The following is a 19,917-nucleotide window of genomic DNA, read 5'->3' as shown; positions in this document are numbered from 1 at the left end:
TCAAAGTACAATTATAATTGCCCTGTGCTGGTTGTAGATATATTTATATGGAGTAAAACATAGTTTAGGAGTGCCAAGGTCTGACACTTTGTGACTGAAACAACAGCAAACACAACAGCTTCAAATAGCAGGTTATTTGTACTCCAGACTGATATTCTTTCAACAGAATCCAAACTCGAATAGGAAACAGACCCTTTCAAGTGACAAATTCCACATCTTTGTAAAGGTCCCCTTATCCCCCCCCCCCAAAAAAAAACCACACACACACACACTAGGCAGAGGCAACACCCTCTGAGGTACAATGACCTGACATTTGAATAGCTTACACCAACATCCATTGACACAAGGAGACATCTTCTATTTAGGTAATGAGTGTGTGAGATCCTGGTCTCTGTATTTTGAAATGTGCAATTGGCTTTTAGAACAAATCATTCAAAAAACCTTTCAAAGGCAGATAAACAGCACCTTAGGGATAAGGAGAGATGATAAGGAAAAAGAAGATGCCAGGAATGATTAGATCTTCTATTCCACAGTGTGACATCTCCAGTCCAAACCTTGCACACACCCTCCTACATCCACTCCCATGAGGCCATTGTTGAAAAATAATAATAACAGTCCAAAAAAATCTTATGTCAAGTCCAATTTAGTCATTAAATAAGGATAAATGCAAGAAAACAAGGGTTTTTCCAAAAAGAAATATAAGGCATTTGCTTACTGGGCTTCCGCCCCATCTTCTGAGGTTCTCATGCCATTGTATTTTATCTCTAGTCTTTTATTTATGAGATCTTATAATCAAAAAGCAGGCCTTTGTAGGAAGACTTTGTGTGTGAATATCCATAGAAATGCATAACTTGTGGCCATGGTGGAGAGGTGACAGGTGGTTGTTGGGGAAAGAAAGCAGGAGGGAAGATATTGCCGAAAGCCAATGGGAGTAGATAACCCTATGAATGGTGGTAATTGGAGTTTAGTATGATGCTGGCTGGGATATGATAACCTGTATTCCAGAGTTACACAGCTATGCCTTTGAATCATAGCCACTTATAAAGCTAGCAGCTATTTGTGAAATGTGAGTATTTGTTCTGTTTTTCTGTCCAGATATTTCAGTGCCATGGCCCGTGGAGAACTCCCCCCTGTAAGAGAGCGAGCAGATAGAGTGCCTTTATCAAACTGGGCAGAGCTTACTCCAGAACTCTTGAAGGTCTTGCACCAGAGAGTAAGAAACATCTCCTTTCAATTTTAGGGCAAGTACTTGAGAGGTTTTGGTGTTTGTAATGCATATGTGACTGACTACTTCATACAGTTTCTGGGCATGGTTTTGTAAATTGCCTTTTGTGTTATATCTGCTACTTTAGTGACATGATCAGATGTATACAGAGAGAAATTAATGATATAGTTTGGTGTGCTGAAAACAGATATCAGTCTTCTGCTTCTCTATCAAATAATATCATGCACATAGAAGATGACTTTGTGAAGAGAAAGGCCTTCTGTATCTATGGAAGCGCTTTGTTCAGTAAGCAGAACGTTGGAAAATCAAGATTCCTTGCATATTATACAATTACATCAATATGATCCCACCTTAATTGCCATGGTTGTATCCTATAGGATTCTGGGATTTGTCGTTAGACCAGAGACCCCTGGCTGAGGATTCTATAAGCCCCTCCTCCCCAGGGATAATGTTTGCTAAAGTAAAATAATAGTGATAATTGTATAATTCCAATTGTTACAGGGTTCCAGGATTTAAAATCACACAGAAAACTTCCATGGATAGAAGGGCAATCCATTTCATAAACTCACCCTACATGCATAGAAACAGGTGGGAATGGACAAGAAATAATAGGGTTCAGACAGTTCCTCTCATGTAAACTATTTCTGCCCTCTCAAGTAAGACTTTTCTTTCTCCTTTCTGCATCCACTATTAGTGCAGTTCAGATTCGTGGAGGCTGTAGGAAAATAGGGTTTGTAGATTTGGGGAGTGGAGAAAGAAATTACTAAATTCATTATCAATTTTTTTTAAAAAATGTATTCTGGGGTTGTGCTGGAGTGGAACAGTGAAAGGTGACTAACAGTTATAGTCAGCCTTTCATACCCATTGATTCTGCATCCACAGATTTAATCATCCACAGCTTGAAAATATGTTTTAAAAGTCAAAAAGCAAGCTTTGATTTAGTCATTTTGTACAAGGGACAGCATTTTTCTATACCAATGTATATAACAGGACTAAATCACCCAGGGATTCTGGTGTGCATAGGGGCTCCTGGAACCAAATCCCAGTGGAATCAAGGGCCCAGCCCAACCCAATTATTATGTTTGTATTTAATATTTTGGTTGTGTTGGGTAAGCAAGAAAAAAATTAACAAAATATATGGAACATAAACACTTTTCTTTTTAACAAGAACAGATCAACAGAACAGAACAAGTCTACTTAATTATAGTTCATGACTATCACCTTCAGATATAACTAATAAAAGCACTGGGAACAGTATAGCTCTCTGAGATTATTTCTATTTTTCTGTTGCATTTTATCTCACTTTCAATTGAAAGATAGCACTCAAGTTGTCTAATAAACAATCCAAAAGCAAGGGAAAGCAACATAATGTTTTCACTGCAATAAACAATAATGTCGTCAGGTATAAATTTCAGTTGGCAGTGTAGCTATTGGTAATGGGTGCAGCCCAACAATATCTGAAAGGCCACAAATTTCCCATCCCTATCAAAGAGTCAGCAAAATGCTTTCTGTCTTGGACACAGTAAAGAATAAAATTATTGACAAAGATTATCAGTAAATTACCTGATCTATTTTTTAAAAAGTAAACTTCAAAAATTGTCAACAATTCCTTCACTTATAGATGGTTTTGTTCTATTTTTCAGGTGGGTGGGAGGCTGATAGTCCATGTGGATGAATTGGCCCAGATGTGGAAGGTGCTCAATCTCCCAACAGATTTGTTTGACAGCGTGATGAACGTTGGGCGTTTTACTGAAGAAATTGAATGGCTCAAGTTTTTAGCTCTGGCCTGTAGCTCTCTTGGAGTTGTAAGTTTGTCTTTTGAATTTCTAGTATTTATTTAAATGTGTGGTGCTTGTATAACTTGAAATCTCTAGGAGAAAAATCTAGTGCCAAAATGAGAAAACAAAAAAAATCTAATTGCCACTGGCAGAAATCAATTTTGATGTTGTAAAAGGAGTGTGTGCTATTAGTTACTAAAATGGCAAAAATACAACTTTTTAACAAGGTGAATCACCACTCCTGGATGCATTGTCCTTTTTATTTGCTAGAAATAGGTGGCTTAGAGTGGTTCTATGTGTACGCACATGCATGCATGCAATAGCAAACAGACACAGAATCACACTTTGCCTTTCTCTGCTTGTATATGTTGTGCCCCACCTCAAGGAAAAAGGAGACGTGGATAATAAATAAACATGATGATGATGATGATGATGATTATTATTATTATTATTTGATACACAACAAGATTAGTACACAGCAAACAAGATCACTATGCTGGCTGTTATATTAGATCACATGTCAGACACTTCCCAGGTGTCTAGGACTATGTGATGTATCAGCAAATAATGCGTGCAGATTCGAGTAGGGTAGCCTTTTGCAGCTGACAGATGATAATTTTGTCAGTGGCAATTGTTTTTAAGTGCTATCCAAGGTCTTTAGGCACTGCACCCAGTGTGCCAATCACCACTGGGACCACTTTTATTGGCTTGTGCCAGAGTCTTTGCGGTTCGATCTTTAAATCCTCATATCGTGTCAGTTTTTCCAGTTGCTTCTCGTCTATCCTGCTGTCGCCAGGTATTGCAACATCGACAATCCATACTTTGTTTTTTTCATGATTATGAGGTCAGAGGTATTGTGGTCCAAAACTCTGTCAATCTGAATTCGGAAGTCCCAGAGGACGTGTTCATTTTCTGTAACTTTTTCCAGCTTGTGATCCCACCAGTTCCTTGTCACAGGCAGATGGTATTGGTGGCACAAGTTCCATTAGATCATCTGAGCAATGGTATTATGGCTCAGCTTATAGTCCATCTGCGCGATCTTCTTGCATCATCATCATTATTATTATTATTATTATTATTATTATTATTGACACAACGACGTTGTATGACACAGCAAACAAGATCGATATGCTGGATTTCGTTTCACAAAATCACAAGTCGAACACTTCCCAAGTGTCTAGGACTGTGTGATGTATTTTCGGATGATGCGTGCAGATCCCAGTAAGGTGGCCTTTTGCAGCTGGCAGATCGTAATTTTGTCAATGTCTATTGTTTCCAAATGCCGGCTGAGATCTTTTGGCACGGCACCCAGTGTGCCCATCACCACCGGGACCACCTGCACTGGTTTCTGCCAGAGTCTTTGAAGTTCAATCTTGAGGTCCTGATAGCAGCTGAGTTTTTCCTGTTGTTTTTCTTCAATGCGACTGTCACCTGGGATGGCAACATCAATGATCCAAACCTTGTTCTTTTCCACAACTGTGATGTCTGGTGTGTTGTGTTCCAGAACTTTGTCAGTCTGGATTCGGAAGTCCCACAGTATCTTTGCGTGTTCATTTTCCACAACCTTTGCAGGTTTGTGATCCCACCAGTTCTTAACTGCAGGGAGGTGATACTTGAGGCATAGGTTCCAATGAATCATTTGGGCCACATAGTTGTGCCTCTGTTTGTAGTCTGTCTGTGCAATTTTCTTACAGCAGCTGAGGATATGATCAATGGTTTCATCGGTTTCCTTGCACAGTCTGCACTTTGGGTCATCAGCTGATTTTTCGATCTTGGCCTTGATTGCATTTGTTCTGATGGCTTGCTCCTGGGCTGCAAGGATCAGGCCTTCTGTCTCCTTCTTCAGGGTCCCATTCGTGAGCCAGAGCCAGGTCTTCTCTTTATCAGCTTTTCCTTCAATTTTGTCAAGGAACTTTCCATGCAGTGTTTTGTTGTGCCAGCTGTCAGCTCTAGTTTGTAGTGCGGTTTTCCCAAAGCTCTTTCGTTGTTGCAGTTTTCTCTGGCTTTATGGTTACTGTGTCTGTTTTTTGGTTCAGGCTCTGATAGAACCGTCTTTGGTCTGATTGAAACAGTTGATTTTGTCTGTACTGGATGATTCTGGCTTCATACCTTTCAATTTTTCTGGCTGTTGCTGTAATTTGTTCTTTCACAATTTCCAAAGCTTCTTCAATTTTTCTGGTGTTCAGCCAGTACTTTCGGATCAGGTATTGCTTGATTTTGTCATTCTTCAGTTTCTTCTCTTTCATATTTTTCAGGTTACTTGCATCTGATCTAAGCTTTTTGATTTTCAACTCTAGCCTGACCTTCCACTTTGGTTTTCCAGTCGATTTTCTTTGGGGCTGCCTTGGTTGTAGGAGCCCAAGCTCTTCTGTTACTATCACTGCTGCACTGTAGGCATACTGGTTTGTTTGTTCAATTGATGTTATTTGGACAGTGGAGAGTACTGCATTCACATCTTTCATGAGAGGCGCCAGGTGTCTCTTGGGCACTGTTTTTAGAGTTGGGAGCCGCTTTCTTATTGCATTTGCTGCAGCATGAGCCATGATCTTATCCTTGAGCTCTTGTTGTCTTGCTGTCAAGGTTCCTGGTAGTTCAGCAGATGTTTCAAGTGCTGGTTCATCAAATTCTTGCAAAAGCTCCACACTTTCTTCTGGTTCAATCTGTTCTACCATTCCAAGTGTTGCTGGAATCTCTGCTGCTGTCTGTGCTGTGGTCTGATGGTAATTTACTTTGCAAATTTTCTGGATTTCTTCGAGTTCAACTTCACTGAACACTTTGTTTCTGATTATGAATCTTCGTTGGTCAGCCAGTCGGGGTTCTGTTATCTGTGAGTCAGGGTACTCTTGTTTCCACAGTTGATTCATCCTTTTTTGGTAGCCACGCCTTTGAGGTTCAGATTTGTAGTAGCATTTCATAATTGTGCGGTTTTCTGGCATTGTGTATTTCTGCCGCTTCTGTGACTGTTCATTTGGGGTTTGATGATTCCGTAGCCCACTTGTCGATGGATGTCCAGAATCAGCAGCATCCATCACGGTCCTTTTTATCCTGGGCGACGACCGAGCCAGTATAGACTTCGTTTGGGTTTGTTTCTCCATAATGCTAATGGGTTAGGTGCTCTTAGTTCTGCTCCTCAGCTGAGGCCTCTCTGGCTTGGTTGGACCTACCGGTAGTTACACTACCGCCAGCACAGCCCTCAGTCATCATTGGAGCAGTTAAGCCCCCCCACCACGTCAAGGTGGCACCTGCGGGGAGGATTATTATTATTATTATTATTATTATTAGGACATGTATACAGATACATGCATGCACACATAGGGAGAAAGGGGGAGAAAGAGAAATAAGGACTGGAGTACTAATAGGTAATATTTGTACTCACAAAGACCAACTTATAGGATTGTTCATTAGGTCAAAGAAAAATTACAAGAACTCTGAAATGTAAATTATACTTTAAAATACTAATAATATTATGTAACAAAATTTGGGGAAAAATCTTGTTTCTGTTTTGAAAGTGTTATTCCTATTTAATTGTGTGGTACTTACTTTGAAAGTAGTTATACCCCAGAAACTTCGTTTTTGTGACTGAACTGGTTGACACTCAATGAGATACTCATTGGAAAACTAACAAAATGTGTTGTAGCATGTGCTACAAAAACAAAGTTTTGCAGTTTAATAAACTTCTTTCATGTTTTTATGATAGAACCAATTAGGAAATGGCATTTATAACCCAGGAACAAAAATCATGTTATATAGTGTAATTGGTTTTCAAATTAACAGCAGGCCTTCATAGTGAGTTACATACTGAAGTCAAGACTCATATAATCCAGTTTAAAGCAGAACATCTGGGATCAGATCCTGGGATATAGGGCAGTGTAGAATAGCGGAGTGAGCGCCCGCTATTAGCTCCAGCTTCTGCCAACCTAGCAGTTCGAAAACAAGCAAGTGTGAGTAGATCAATAGGTCCAGCGGGAAGGTAACGGCGCTCCATGCAGTCATGCCAGCCACATGACCTTGGAAGTGTCTACGGACAACGCTGGCTCTTCGGCTTAGAAATGGAGATGAGCACCAACCCCCAGAGTTGGTCACGGCTGGACTTAACGTCAGGGGAAAACCTTTACCTTTACCTAGAAGGGGCCTAAGAGAGCTTCCATGCCTTGTGGAAGTGCTCCCATTTAGACGTCACTTTCAATGTAAAGGGACAAAAGTGGAGATAAAGGGGAGCAGAAGTCCCCTAGGGGAGATAGAGTAGAATACAAATAAATTGTTGTTGTTGTTGTTGTTGTTGTTGTTTTTGTTGTTATTGGGCTAGCACATCACCTCTTCACTCTGCATTTTGGTTGATAGAGAACACTTCTACACTGCCATATTATCCAGATTATCAAGGCAAATAATTGTCTACAATGCCTTATCCAGTTCAAAGCAGATAATCTGGATTTTAGATGGCAGTGTAGAAGGGGCCTCAGTCTGCTTCCTAAATGCCAGCACTAGGTGTATATTTACTGTAGTTTTTACATACAATACAAATGTCCATCCAATATCCATTTGTCATGTTTGTACACCTTTAAAGAGTCTCAATCCAATGTAGGGCTTATCCTGAAGGTAACTTGGAATTACTTTTTTATCATGTCAGAAGTGAACACACTGCAAGTTGCTTCTGGTGTGAGAGAATCGGCCATCTATAGAGACGTTGCCCAGGGGATGCCCGGATGTGTTACCATCCTGCTGAGAGGCTTCTCTCATGTCCCCGCATGGGAAGCTAGGGCTGACAGATGGGAGCTCACCCCGTCTCACAGATTCAAACCACCAACCTTCAGATCAGCAGTTTAGCCGACACAACCCATTGTGCCACCACAGCCCCAGGCTTGGAATTGCTGGATGTAAATCTCTGGTTGCAGTCCAAAACAACCAGCTCTGAAGAATCTAGTTACCAGTACACTGTTTGTATTAATGCAATATTTCTCAAAACAAGTTATCGTATTCCATTATATTTTCAATTTCTCGCATTTACCTCAACCTTTTGTGAATAATTTTGTATTTTAAAAAATCATCTGTGCCTTCAAGATTGTTTTCCTCACTTGAAATCATAATCTTATATTCATACCATTGCATTATTTTGATTTCACAACAGATTTTGACTTCAGGTGAGCAAAAACAGAAAAAGCAGATGGCACTAATCAATACCTGTTTTTCCTTCCTGTTAAACATATTTAATTGTTTCACTAATTAAACAAATGGCAGAATTTGCATGACATTCTTTCTACTTCCCTTATACTTAAATAGTTACTGACTCAGCAAAATTCCATATGCCTTTACCCTTCCTGTTCTGTTTTATGGAGGTGGGATTCTATGAATCAAAATAAATTCTTCAATTGCTTTCTGTAATTTATTCCTATCGGAATTCTCATTCTCAGATTCTTGGTGCTGCTCAATCGCATAGTCATTTCCGACTCTTCGTGACCTCATGGACCAGTCCATGCCAGAGTTCCCTGTCGGCCGTCGCCGCCCCCAGTTCCTTCAAGGTCAAGCCAGTCACTTCAAGGATACCGTCCATCCATCTTGCCCTTGGTTGACCTCTCTTCCTTTTTCCTTCCATTTCCCCCAGTATCATGATCTTTTCCAAGCTTTCCTGTCTTCTCATGATGTGGCCAAAATACTTCAACTTTGCCTCTAATATCCTTCCCTCCACTGAGCAGCCGGGCATTATTTCCTGGAGGATGGACTGGTTGGATCTTCTTGCGGTCCAAGGCACTCTCAGGATTTTCCTCCAGCACCAAAGTTCAAAAGCATCTATCTTACTTCGCTCAGCCTTCCTTATGGTCCAGCTCTTGCATCCATAGGTTACTATGGGGAATACCATTGCTTTGACTATGCGGACCTTCGTTGCCAGTGTGATGTCTCTGCTCTTCACTATTTTATCGAGGTTGGCCATTGCTCTCCTCCCAAGAAGTAAACGTCTTCTGATTTCCTGGCTGCAGTCTGCATCTGCAATGATCTTCGCACCTAGAAATATAAAGTCTGTCACTGCCTCCACATTTTTTCCTTCTATTTGCCAGTTATCAATAGGTGTAGTTGCCATGATCTTGGTTTTCTTGACGTTTAACTGCAACCCAGCTTTTGCACTTTCTTCTTTCACCCTGGTGTTAAGGCTCCTCAGCTCTTCCTCACTTTCGGCCATCAGAGTGATATCATCTGCATATCTAAGGTTGTTAATGTTTCTTACAGCAATTTTAACTCCAGCCTTGGAATCGTTAAGCCCCGCACGTCGCATGATGTGTTCTGCGTACAAGTTGAATAGGTAGGGTGAAAGTATGCAGCCCTGCTGTACTCAGATTCCTAGGGATTCTTAAATGGCCTAGTTATTGAAATAGGCCAAAATCAATTTGTAGTGCCTGTGTAGAGAAAACAAAGCTAGAGGTTGAATAACATTATTTCAATATGGAGCAACTACTAGGACATCACGTCGGTTCAGGGACTTCTTATGTATAATCTGGTGCCAACACTTTTCTTACATACTGTGCATAAAATATGTATGTTTTATTTACCATAGCCCAACAGAAATGAAAGTGTCCTTAAACACACTTGACTGTTTGGATTAGCTCGATAGTGGCAGACACAGCCTCAGGGTGTGGTGGAGGCTTTTAAGCAGAGGTTGTATGGCCATCTGTAAGAGGTGCTTTGATTGTGCTTTCCTGCATGACAGAATGGAGTTGAACTGAATGGCCACCATGGTCTCTTCCAGCTCTGTCAGTCTATTATCAATATCACAGCTATGTCTTAATATTTCTAGAAAAAAAAACCCTAGAAAAAATATACCAATACAGTATGTTAATAATACCTAATAGTATTCTGCTTTTTTAAAAATAGACTATCGCAAAAACTCTGAAGATAATATGTGAGGTTTTATCCAATGAGAATGACAGTGGACCAGCTCGCATTCCTTTCAGTACTTTCCAGTTTCTCTACACTTACATTGCTGAAGTCGATGGAGAGATCTCAGCATCCCATGTCAGCCGAATGCTGAATTACATTGAACAGGAGATGTAAGTAGCCCTGGCGTACCTAATACATTGTTAAAGCAAATCACAGTTAGCACAGCCCCCTGCAATAGCTGTAGTGTGGTGGTTGGCAGCATCTGTAGCTGAGCCGTATGATCAGTTTACTTACGTATAAGGTTCACAAATTTAGCAGAATATCATTATGCAGGTTGCCTTTTGGGGCTGGGAAAATCCTAATGTGTGTAGATCTAAACTTTATGCAGTTTCTTATAATTTTGATATGGTCAAAATTGAGAACATAAAATACTTCCCATGCTAATTTCTTCCTTGGAAATCTTGTTCTATTTACTTAAAAAAGAATTAAGCACACGCTGAAGCATTTGCCTATCTTTCAAAGATTTACTCCATTTTCTTTTAATAACATTTGGTTGAAAGTCATAACTTCTCTCCTGATCTCATTTATAGTTAAAGCCACTTTAGCAGGCACTGATGTCATGAATTCCCTTGTTATGTATTAAAAATAAACCATCTATACATAAAAAATGTAATGTGTGTTTTATTATGGAGTAAACAACAAAACCACTGAACCAAATCACACCAAATTTGGCCACAAAAGACATAGTCATCCAAAATATGTCTTTCAAACAAAACAAAAAAACCCTAGAAAAATAAAGTCCAAATTAGAGGACAAGGAAAAACCGTTTCCCCCCCTAAATGCCAGTTAGAAGGGTATGCCCCGCCCACTTCGTCTCCTAGCAACTCACTCAGCAACAATTGAGCTCAGGGCTTCTTCACTCAGGCATCTTCCACACTGCCTATAAAATACAGATTATCTGATTTGAACTGGATTATATGGCAGTGTAGACTCAAGGCCCTTCCACACACCTATATAACCCAGAATGCCAAGGCAGATAGTCCACAGTATCTGCTTTGAACTGGATTATCTTGAGTCCGCACTGCCATATAATCCAGTTCAGTGTGGATTTTATACAGCTGTGTAGAAGGGGCCTCATATAATCCAGTGATAATATAAGATTATAAATATAATATATAATAATTACTGTGGTATAATAATACAGAACAATATAATCTCTAAAATCAGGACAGTAAATAAAGAGCAACACTCTGAAAACAGGGGAATTCCAGAAAGCAAACAACCAGGACCAGCTAAAACCTCACAACAAAGGATTCCCCCAGGCAGGAAGCAGGCAGGCTTTGAAGATGCAAGGCCATTAAATGTTAATCAAGGTGGCTAATTGCAGCATTCATACTTGCCGCACCAAGACTATTAATTGCTATTCAACCTGGCCAACCAAAAATTCCACAAGGTAGAAAGCGGCCAGGTTTGCAAGTAGCAAGGCTATTCAGTGCTGTTCAACCTGGCCAACCAAGATTTCCCTTAGATAGAAAACCCTCAGGTTTTGAAGCCATGAGGCTCCTCCGTCCCATTCAACCTGGCCAACGAAGGATGACCCTATGTAGAAAGCAGCCAGGCTTGCAAGCAGCGAGGTTATTCAGTGCTGTTCAACCTGGCCCACCAAGATTTCCCTTTGATTAAAAAAACCCTCAGGTTTTGAAGCCACAAGGCTACTCCTTCCCATTCAACCTGCCCAAGGAAGGATGCCCCTATATAGAAAGTGGCCAGGCTTTGAAGCAGCAAGGCTATTCAGTGCAATTCAAATTGGCCAAAAAACCATTGCCCTAGAATGCAAGTACCCAGCCTTCCAAGCAGTAAGCCTATTCTATTGTATTCCTGCTCACCAAACAAGGATTCGCATAAGAAGAAAACGACCGAACTTAGAAGCTGCAAGGCTATTCACTGCTATTCTACCTGGTCAACAAATGATTCTCATAAGCCACTGCAACACGTGGCCGGGCACAGCTAGTTAGTTTTAAAAAATCCCTTTTGTCTCTGAAAAAATATCATGTATAAAAACAGTTCAAAATATATATGGTGACTGCCATCTTGTGGCATTTACTTATGGTAAATACACTTATGGTGTACTCTTAAAATAATTACATTACTTTCCATGCCCCTAGCAGTTGTTTAGAAGTGAGCATATGTCTGTATATTGGATTTTCAAATGAACCAAGGATGGCTTTTGAAAAGACAGAAGACATTGCAACCATTGCATTTCAGAGAGAGAGGAGTTTATAAGATATGTTTCAGATAAAAACAGCTTGCTGATTGAGCAAACATCTATATTAGCGGCTTTGGGTCTTGCTAAGAGAGGGAAGTGGGATATAAATATTATTGTTAATAATGATAATAATGATAATGTTTATGTTTCCTCCACAGCATTGGACCAGACGGGTTGATCAAGGTGACTGATTTTACCCAGAATCCTCGAGTCAGGCTGGAGTAGATTCTCAGTGCCTCATACACTACTATGTTACTAAAAGCAAGAGGAAACAGAGGATAGAATAAGAATTTCAAATAGGCCAGCCTCTCAGTCTCTTTTGTCCCTTTGTGTCCATTAATAAACAATTTGCTAAAGCAACCAATAAGACAGATGGAAACATAGATTGAGAAGGTGCCGCTGGAATATAGGGACTACGGTACCCACACGTTCACACAAATAAATATAAAATACTACCAAATAGTATAAACCTATTATATTAAATATGTCTGAGGTCAGCCTTTCTCCCCTTTTTTGTGCTTTTCAAATTGTCTGGCACTGCCTTTTGAAACTGGGGGATATAACCGAACGCAACAACAGTGTTATTTCTATGCAATGTACAAAGAGGTGAGTTTTGGAAGAGCTTTTAGTTTTGTTTCACAATCTATTAGTGACGATTTATCCAAGTGTAGTGGATAAGTAATGCATCATCACAGAACACAAATTGCTATGAATTGTTTTGAAAGTTTAAAATGTTTAGAACATCTTTACAGATCATCTCTCATGTGACACCAAAACAATTTTGCCATGTTCTTTTCCTTATCTTCTGAACTTTTATCATGTTTTCAAAGCTGCATTGTGTGCTTATAGAATACCTAATATCAAACTAACTTCTTATAGTTGCTGTGTGCATTCAATTTTATTTTTTATTGTGGCCCTAAAAGAACTGTATCATAGAGCTTTCTGGGCAATATTTGTTTGGAGAGGGTTTACTTTTGCCTTCCTTTGAGTTGGAGTGTGTGTGATGTATTCAAGGTCAACCACTAGGTTTTCATGCCCAAGTGGGGATTCAAACCATGATCTCCTGGAGTCGCAATCTTTACACTTAAACCACTGCTCCACACTTGAACCAACCTAGCTTACTTGCAATTACAGTTGGGCTTCCGTCAACCATCTATGGCTTGAAAATATTTTATAAAAATCTAGACTCAAGCCTCGATTTTGTCATTTTGTACAATGGACACCATTTTACGATACCATTGCATAAAATTGGATGTGTGAATCAACGGATTTTGGTATTCACAGGAGATCCTGGCACTAAGGCTCTGCAGATACCAAGAGTCCACTGTATTTTACTTTCCATCAGCAGAAAGCCATGGCGTTCAGGTTGATGGGACAGTGTATCTACTATGGATTTTAATCCAAACAAAGCCCCAGTGTAATGTCAGACTAGCAATCCAAGAAAACAGGATTCAAATCCCCATCTAGGCATGGAAACACATTGAATGGTCATTTCTCAATAAATCTTTACAAGAAAAGCTTGTGATAGGTTCTCCTGAAGTCAGAATAGACTATAAGGCACATAGTAACACTGATGTTGATCCTAAAACACCACCTATATTATACCTATATTATTAATCCCCACTAGAAATAAATACATATGCCTGCTCCAGAGGCTTTGATGTAGGGCCATGCAAAATGTGACCTTTCAGATATTCTTGGACTGCAATTTGCACTCTTCCCCATTAGGTCTGCCAGTTCAAGCAATTTAGTCTATCAATTGGAGGGCCACATTTTGACCACCCAGGAGGCTATGAATAATAAGGATTCAAATGAATGGGGAACATGTTGAATGTTGGGGGTTAAGCATTAAAAAGTGTTGGGGTGTCTCTAAAACAGAGTTTTAAAGTTGGCATGTCGGAAGGGACACAGTGAAGTTTACAGAAGAGGGTCAACTACAGTAATATTCAGCAGAACCACCCCCACCAACTCAGAAAGGCGGAACAGTCCCACATAGAAACAGGACTTATTGAAATGCCCATGTTCTATTCTGCTCCTGCAGTCAGATGCAGAATAAATGAAAAATGCACACATTGTGTTCATGCTGTAAGAGGAAATGGGACAGATTCATCATCCATGGCTTGGGGCTGCCTTGTAAGTGGGAAAGCACTGAACCCACAAAATTCCTGATGCAGCAACAAAATTCCCAGTAAAGGTTATAGTTTTCTACTGGACAGGTGAGGTGGTATTATGCAGTGTTGCAGTTAGGGTTATGATTATGTTTAGGGGTAGGGGTATTTATTAATTTTATTTACAGTATTTATATTCTGCCCTTCTCATCCTGAAGGGGACTCAGGGCAGATCACAGTGTACACATACATGGCAAACATTCAATGCCATATGAACATAGAGACAGAGACACAGAGGCAATTTAACATTCTCCAGCTTCCAGCTTACTGACTCAATTCCGGCCACAGGGGAAGCAGCCGCTTCATCATCCACTGTGACACCGAGTCCTTGATGGATACTTCCTCATTCCAAACGCTGCTGAACAATTTATATGGTGTCGTAAATTAGTTAACTTAGCCTCCCTGCATAAGCAGTACCTAAATTCAATACTTGATAGATGCAACTATATTTCAGGTTGCTTAGGTCAACAATGAGCAGGGCTATTTTTTAATGGTTGGGTGCTCACTCCGACAGGGGCTAGCTTCAAACTTATGACCTCTTGGGGTAGGGTTAGGGTTACAGTAGTTACGGTTAGGATTTGGGTTAGGTTTTTTTAGGGTTAAGGTTAGGTTTAGGGTTACGTTGAGGGTCAGGGCAAGGGTGGTTAGGGTTTGGGTTATGGTTGTTAGGGTTAGGCGTAAGGTTAGGGTAAGGGCTAGGGTTAGGATTAGGTATAAGTAATTTTTTTTAGTATAAGTAATTTTTATTATAATAAATACGTACTACAAACACATTTGCTAACAAGTACAATCAAGAACAATCAAACAAGAAAAGCTAAATTTTACAATGCTTGCAACAATTAAATTTTTCCTTTACAGTCTTTCTTTACATTTTATTCTTTGGTTTCGATTACAAATACAATTACAAATTCACATACAACTCAGTTATTATATATCAAACTATGTTTGTATTTATTATGGCTATCTATATATTCTAACTGCAAACACTTTAGGTTATCCCAGGCGTGATCTCTGTCAGCCAGGGCCAGAACTTCTTCCATCGGCTAGAAGGCATCCTGCCTCGTTCCGTTTTACTCAGGGCTCCTATTTTCTCTGCTACCCAATTCACACTAGAGGTAACATTTGCTGGCTTTTGAGTTGTTATTTCTCTGCTTCTCTGGAAAACCAGGGCCAGGAGAACATACAAATTGATCAACCTTGTCGTTGACCAAGGAACATCCCAAAAGGCCTCCCGGGTGTCCCCCTGCTGTCCCCTCTTCCTCTTCCTGCCCTGGTATTGACGTGGTCCCCAGATCCCGGCCTCCGGCTCCAGTCCAGAGGCCACCACCTCCCAAGGCTGAAGCGCTAAGTCCAGCCAGTCAAAGGCGACGGCCACCTTTTGCCAGGTCTCTTTGGCTGAAGGGCAATCCCTGATGAAATGCTCAGTGGTCTCCCTAGGCTTACTTCCAGTAACACAGGCATGTTTCTGGCACAGAAGTCTGGGACAAACTTGTTCTTCCTTCAGCCACGGTTGGTTGCCCTTCAAATAGTGTATTTGATGGTAAAACCTCCATTGAATGTACCACAGACCAAAAGGAATCCTCCGGTCCATGAAATATTCTATTTTTTCTGATGTTTCTTTTAAATAACTGGACAAATGTTCCTTTCGGGCATTTTTTCCCATCTGTGGCTGAAAGAAAACCATGCCCACCATCACCCAGTAAACAAACTGCTTCAGGTTCTTAATAACCCCTCTCTCAGCCTGGAACCACTCTGCCAGTACTTTATTTTGCTGGATCTGCCCATAGACCTCTATCAGGAAATCAGGCCCAGCGTGCTTCATGTCACCCGAAAAGGCATCGATTCCTCCCCCCCCCCCCTTCTCTGCCCAACTCTCATTGACCCAACGCTTTGCGATAAGGGCAAGCCACCCCTCCAAGCCATCCTGTTGGTGAATCCCCTGGCCAAATTTTCCAAAATTCTGGCTAAGGTAATTAGCCAAAAACTTCAGCCGCAAAGCTGGTAAATTGAGGCCTCCTTGGGTCGTCTTCCTATAGGTCACCACCCTAGCTAGAGGGAAATTGGCTGTTCCCCACACAAAACGGAAAAACATTTTTTCCGCTTCCTTTAAGACTTTCTGGGGGGGGAGGGGTTAGACCGGGGCCAAATTTAAGGCCAGGGGCATGATATAAGTCTTCACATACATAGCCTTTTGGTAAATATTTAGTCGCCATGGTTTCCATTTATCAAAATATTCTTTGATCTTTTTTAGCCAAAGATGCCAATTCTTTTCCCATCCAAAAGGTTTAATTGAAAACCATAAACCTAAAATTTTACACTCCTCTAGTCTCTCTAGTGCTTGGTTTGGGTTCAGGCTTGGTTTAGGGTTGTTAGGGTTAGGATGGTTAGGGTTATGGGTACGGTTGTGAGGGTTAAGGTTAGGGTTTGGGTTAGCATGGTTAGTGTTAGTGGTAGGTTTAGGGATTGGGTGGTTAGAGTTAGTGTTAGGGTTAGGTTTTGGGTTATGGTTTTGGTTAGGATCAGGGTTATTCTTAGCATTAGGTTTCGGGTTACGGTTAGGGTTTGGTGTCAGGGCTAGGGTTAGGATAATTAGGGTTTGTGTATGAGTTAGGTTGGTTAGGGGTAGGGGGTTATAGTGGTTAGGATGGTTAGGGTTAGGATTAGGGGGGTTAGGATTAGGTTTTGGGTTAGGGTGGATAGGGTTAGAGTGGTTAGAGTTAGAGTTTGGTTAGGGTTTGGGCTAAAATTCTTGTATATCACTTAATGAAATGGCAATACACTCAGTCCCGTTTCTGGAAATCCAAACTCCTTCAAAAACTCCTTTTTGTCATTAGCTGCCCATTTTTCCCTTCCTCCCTGGCTGTAGTTGTCGTTAACCCTTATCTAAACAGCACTGAACCTAGCCAGCAACAGATCTGGACCAAACGTAAGTGATATTACCTAACATTCCAAAAGAAACAATGCCTTCTAATAACCCGGGCATGGCTGGGTTCCCAACGTAGTAATATATAAAACTAAAACTACCACATCAAACACAACTATATCTAAGTGTTTTGGACTTCAGCTCCCACAGTTCTAAACAGCTGGTAAGCTGGCTGGGATTTCTGCAAGTTAAAATCCAAAACACCTGGAGGCTCAAGGGGTGGGAACCACTGCCCTAACACAAAACATTGCTACACTAATAAACACATTAGACACCCCACTACAAGGACCAGTCTCTGAACCTCACACCCATTGCCTGTTGAAGTTTGCTCTTTATTTGTAGATAACACTACATTTAATAATATTTCTCTTATTCATAAACCCAACAGTTGGAAGTTTGTCCTCATCTTTGCTGCAGAAAAAATGATAAACAAGTTCCAGTCTTTCCTAATGTTGGTCAGGGATTTCTCCTGGATTAACAAGATCAGTTTCTCAACTTAATACAGTAGGGTTTCACTTATCCAAGCTAAATGGGCCAGCAGAAGATTGGATAAGCAAATAACTTGGATAATACGGAGGGATTAAGGAAAAGCCTATTACACATCAAAATAGGTTATGATTTTACAAATTAAGCACCAAAACATCATATTATACAACAATTTAGACAGAAAAAGCAGTTCAATACGCAGTAATCTTATGTTGTAATTACTGTATTTACGAATTTAGCACCAAAATATCATGATATATTGAAAACATTGACTACAAAAATGGCTTGGATAATCCAGAAACTTGGATAAGCGAGGCTTGGATAAGTGAGACTCTACTGTAATAATAATAATAATAATAATAATAATAATAATAATAATAATAATAATGGGAGAAGTCCCAACAGATTGGAGGAGGGCGAATGCGGTCCCTATCTTCAAGAAGGGAAAAAAGGAAGACCCAAACAATTACGTCCGGTTAGCCTCACATCGATACCAGGCAAGATTCTGGAAAAGATAATTAAGGAAGTGGTCAGCAAACACTTAGAAACAAATGCAGTCATTGCTAATAGTCAACACGGATTTACCAAAAACAAATAATGCCAGACTAATCTGATCTCTCTTTTTGATAAAGTTACAAGCTGGGTATATGCAGGGAATGCCGTGGATGTAGCGTACCTGGATTTCAGTAAGGCCTTCGACGAGGTCCCCCATGACCTTCTGGCAAACAAGTTAGTCAAATGTCGGCTAGGCAAAACTATGGTTAGGTGAATCTATAATTGGTTAAGCGAACGAATCCAAAGGGTGCTCACCAATGCATCTTCTACATCGTGGAAAGAAGTCATGAGTGGAGTGCCGCAGGGCTCCGTCCTGGGCCCGGTTCTGTTCAACATCTTTATTAACGACTTAGACGAAGGGTTAGAAGGCACGATCATCAAGTTTGCAGACGACACCAAACTGGGAGGGATAGCTAACACTCCAGAAGACAGGAGCAGAATCCAAAACGATCTTGACAGATGGGCTGAAACTAACAAAATGAAGCCACGAGGTTTTCGGATGAACAGATCTGAGCATATATATATTTAAAATTTATATACTGTAATTTTATATTGTATTTAATTGTTTTTTAACTGATTTTATGTACTATTGATTGATTTTGTTTAAGCATTTAATTGTGCCATTCTTTGGAGGCTTTTAAACAGATGCCATCTGTCGGGGGTGCTTTGAATGAGATTTTCCTGCTTCTTGCAGGGGGTTGTACTGGATGGCCCGTGAGGTCTCTTCCAACTCTACAATTCTAATAATAATATACTTTATTTATATTCCACTCTCCGAGGGGACTCAAAACTGATTATAGGGTACATATATGGCAAACATTCAATGCTGTTATACAATTGACAACAAAGACTGGCAGTACATAAACAGAGACAAGGCTTCCCCCTTTTTTCATCTCTGGCATCTGAAAGCTGTGCTCGACTCAGCCATTAGGAGGTGCTGTTGTTCCATTTTTCCACGCCGACGAGCCTGTCATCCATGGACGCCTTTCTGATTGAATTTCCGGCATGTCTTCAAGGGTGCCTTTTTACCTCCCTGCCAATGTGGTACTTATTTATCTACTCACATTGCTGTTTTCGAACTGCTAGGTAAGCAGAAGTTAGGGCTGAGGATGGGAGCTCACCCCAACCCGGGCTTGAACTGCCAACCTTCCGGTCGGCAAGATCTTCAGCAGTTGGCAGTTTAACCCACTGTGCTAGTGGCAGCCCCATACGTCCCAACTTTTTGTCAACCCAATCTCTTGTATTGGTGTGACTGCTTCTTTCCATCTCCGCACATACATAGAAGATTATGGCTGCAGCTATCCTATATTGCAAGCAGCGTCGTCCTTATGCTGTGAGAAACACTTGAGGATGACCCAGGCCCTGCCCTGCTCCATTCCTGCCTGGCCCGCCCCTCGTTTAGAGGGTTTTTTCCCTTTGCCTTGCTAAAGCTGAGAGAGTGTGACTTGCTCCAAGGCACCCAGTGGGTTTCCATGACTGAGAGGGGACGCAAACCCTGGTCTCCGAATGCAGCTTAGTGTCTAAACCACAACAATCACTTGAGTGGCGGCCAGAGACGCTCAAAAAAGAGCTGGCCGTTCTTCCTGTTTTGTTGAAAGCAGCCCCGGCTAAGCCACGCCCTCCTCTCACTCCCCCGCGGCTGCTATTGG

General features: G+C 40.8%; 2 protein-coding genes across 4 annotated transcripts in view; one reads left to right on the top strand and one right to left on the bottom strand.

Moving 5' to 3' along the window:
• The window catches only part of LOC100554206 (ropporin-1), a 40,388-nt gene extending 27,953 nt beyond the window's left edge, over positions 1-12,435 (top strand). For all 3 annotated transcript variants that reach the window (XM_008109513.3, XM_003214870.4, XM_062972475.1), the window contains exons 3-6: positions 1,096-1,213; positions 2,869-3,030; positions 9,865-10,040; positions 12,295-12,435. In XM_008109513.3, the coding sequence (XP_008107720.1) occupies positions 1,096-1,213; positions 2,869-3,030; positions 9,865-10,040; positions 12,295-12,361 (523 nt within the window). In that variant the 3' untranslated portion in view covers positions 12,362-12,435. The remainder of the gene's footprint in view (positions 1-1,095; positions 1,214-2,868; positions 3,031-9,864; positions 10,041-12,294) is intronic.
• Positions 12,436-12,701: 266 nt separating this feature from the next.
• Positions 12,702-19,863, bottom strand: LOC134296735 (uncharacterized). Its single transcript, XM_062972373.1, has 2 exons — positions 18,524-19,863; positions 12,702-18,218 (listed from the first exon to the last, which is right to left on the bottom strand). Exon 2 carries the CDS (start codon positions 16,394-16,396, stop codon positions 15,293-15,295), a length of 1,104 nt encoding a protein of 367 aa, XP_062828443.1. The 5' UTR covers positions 16,397-18,218; positions 18,524-19,863; the 3' UTR covers positions 12,702-15,292.
• Positions 19,864-19,917: the final 54 nt, after the last annotated feature.

This window comes from Anolis carolinensis, chromosome 1, assembly GCF_035594765.1.
Source record: "Anolis carolinensis isolate JA03-04 chromosome 1, rAnoCar3.1.pri, whole genome shotgun sequence".
NCBI lineage: Eukaryota > Metazoa > Chordata > Lepidosauria > Squamata > Dactyloidae > Anolis > Anolis carolinensis.
The sequence above is the reverse complement of the archived record's forward strand: the minus strand, read 5'-3'. Positions and strand labels throughout refer to the sequence as shown.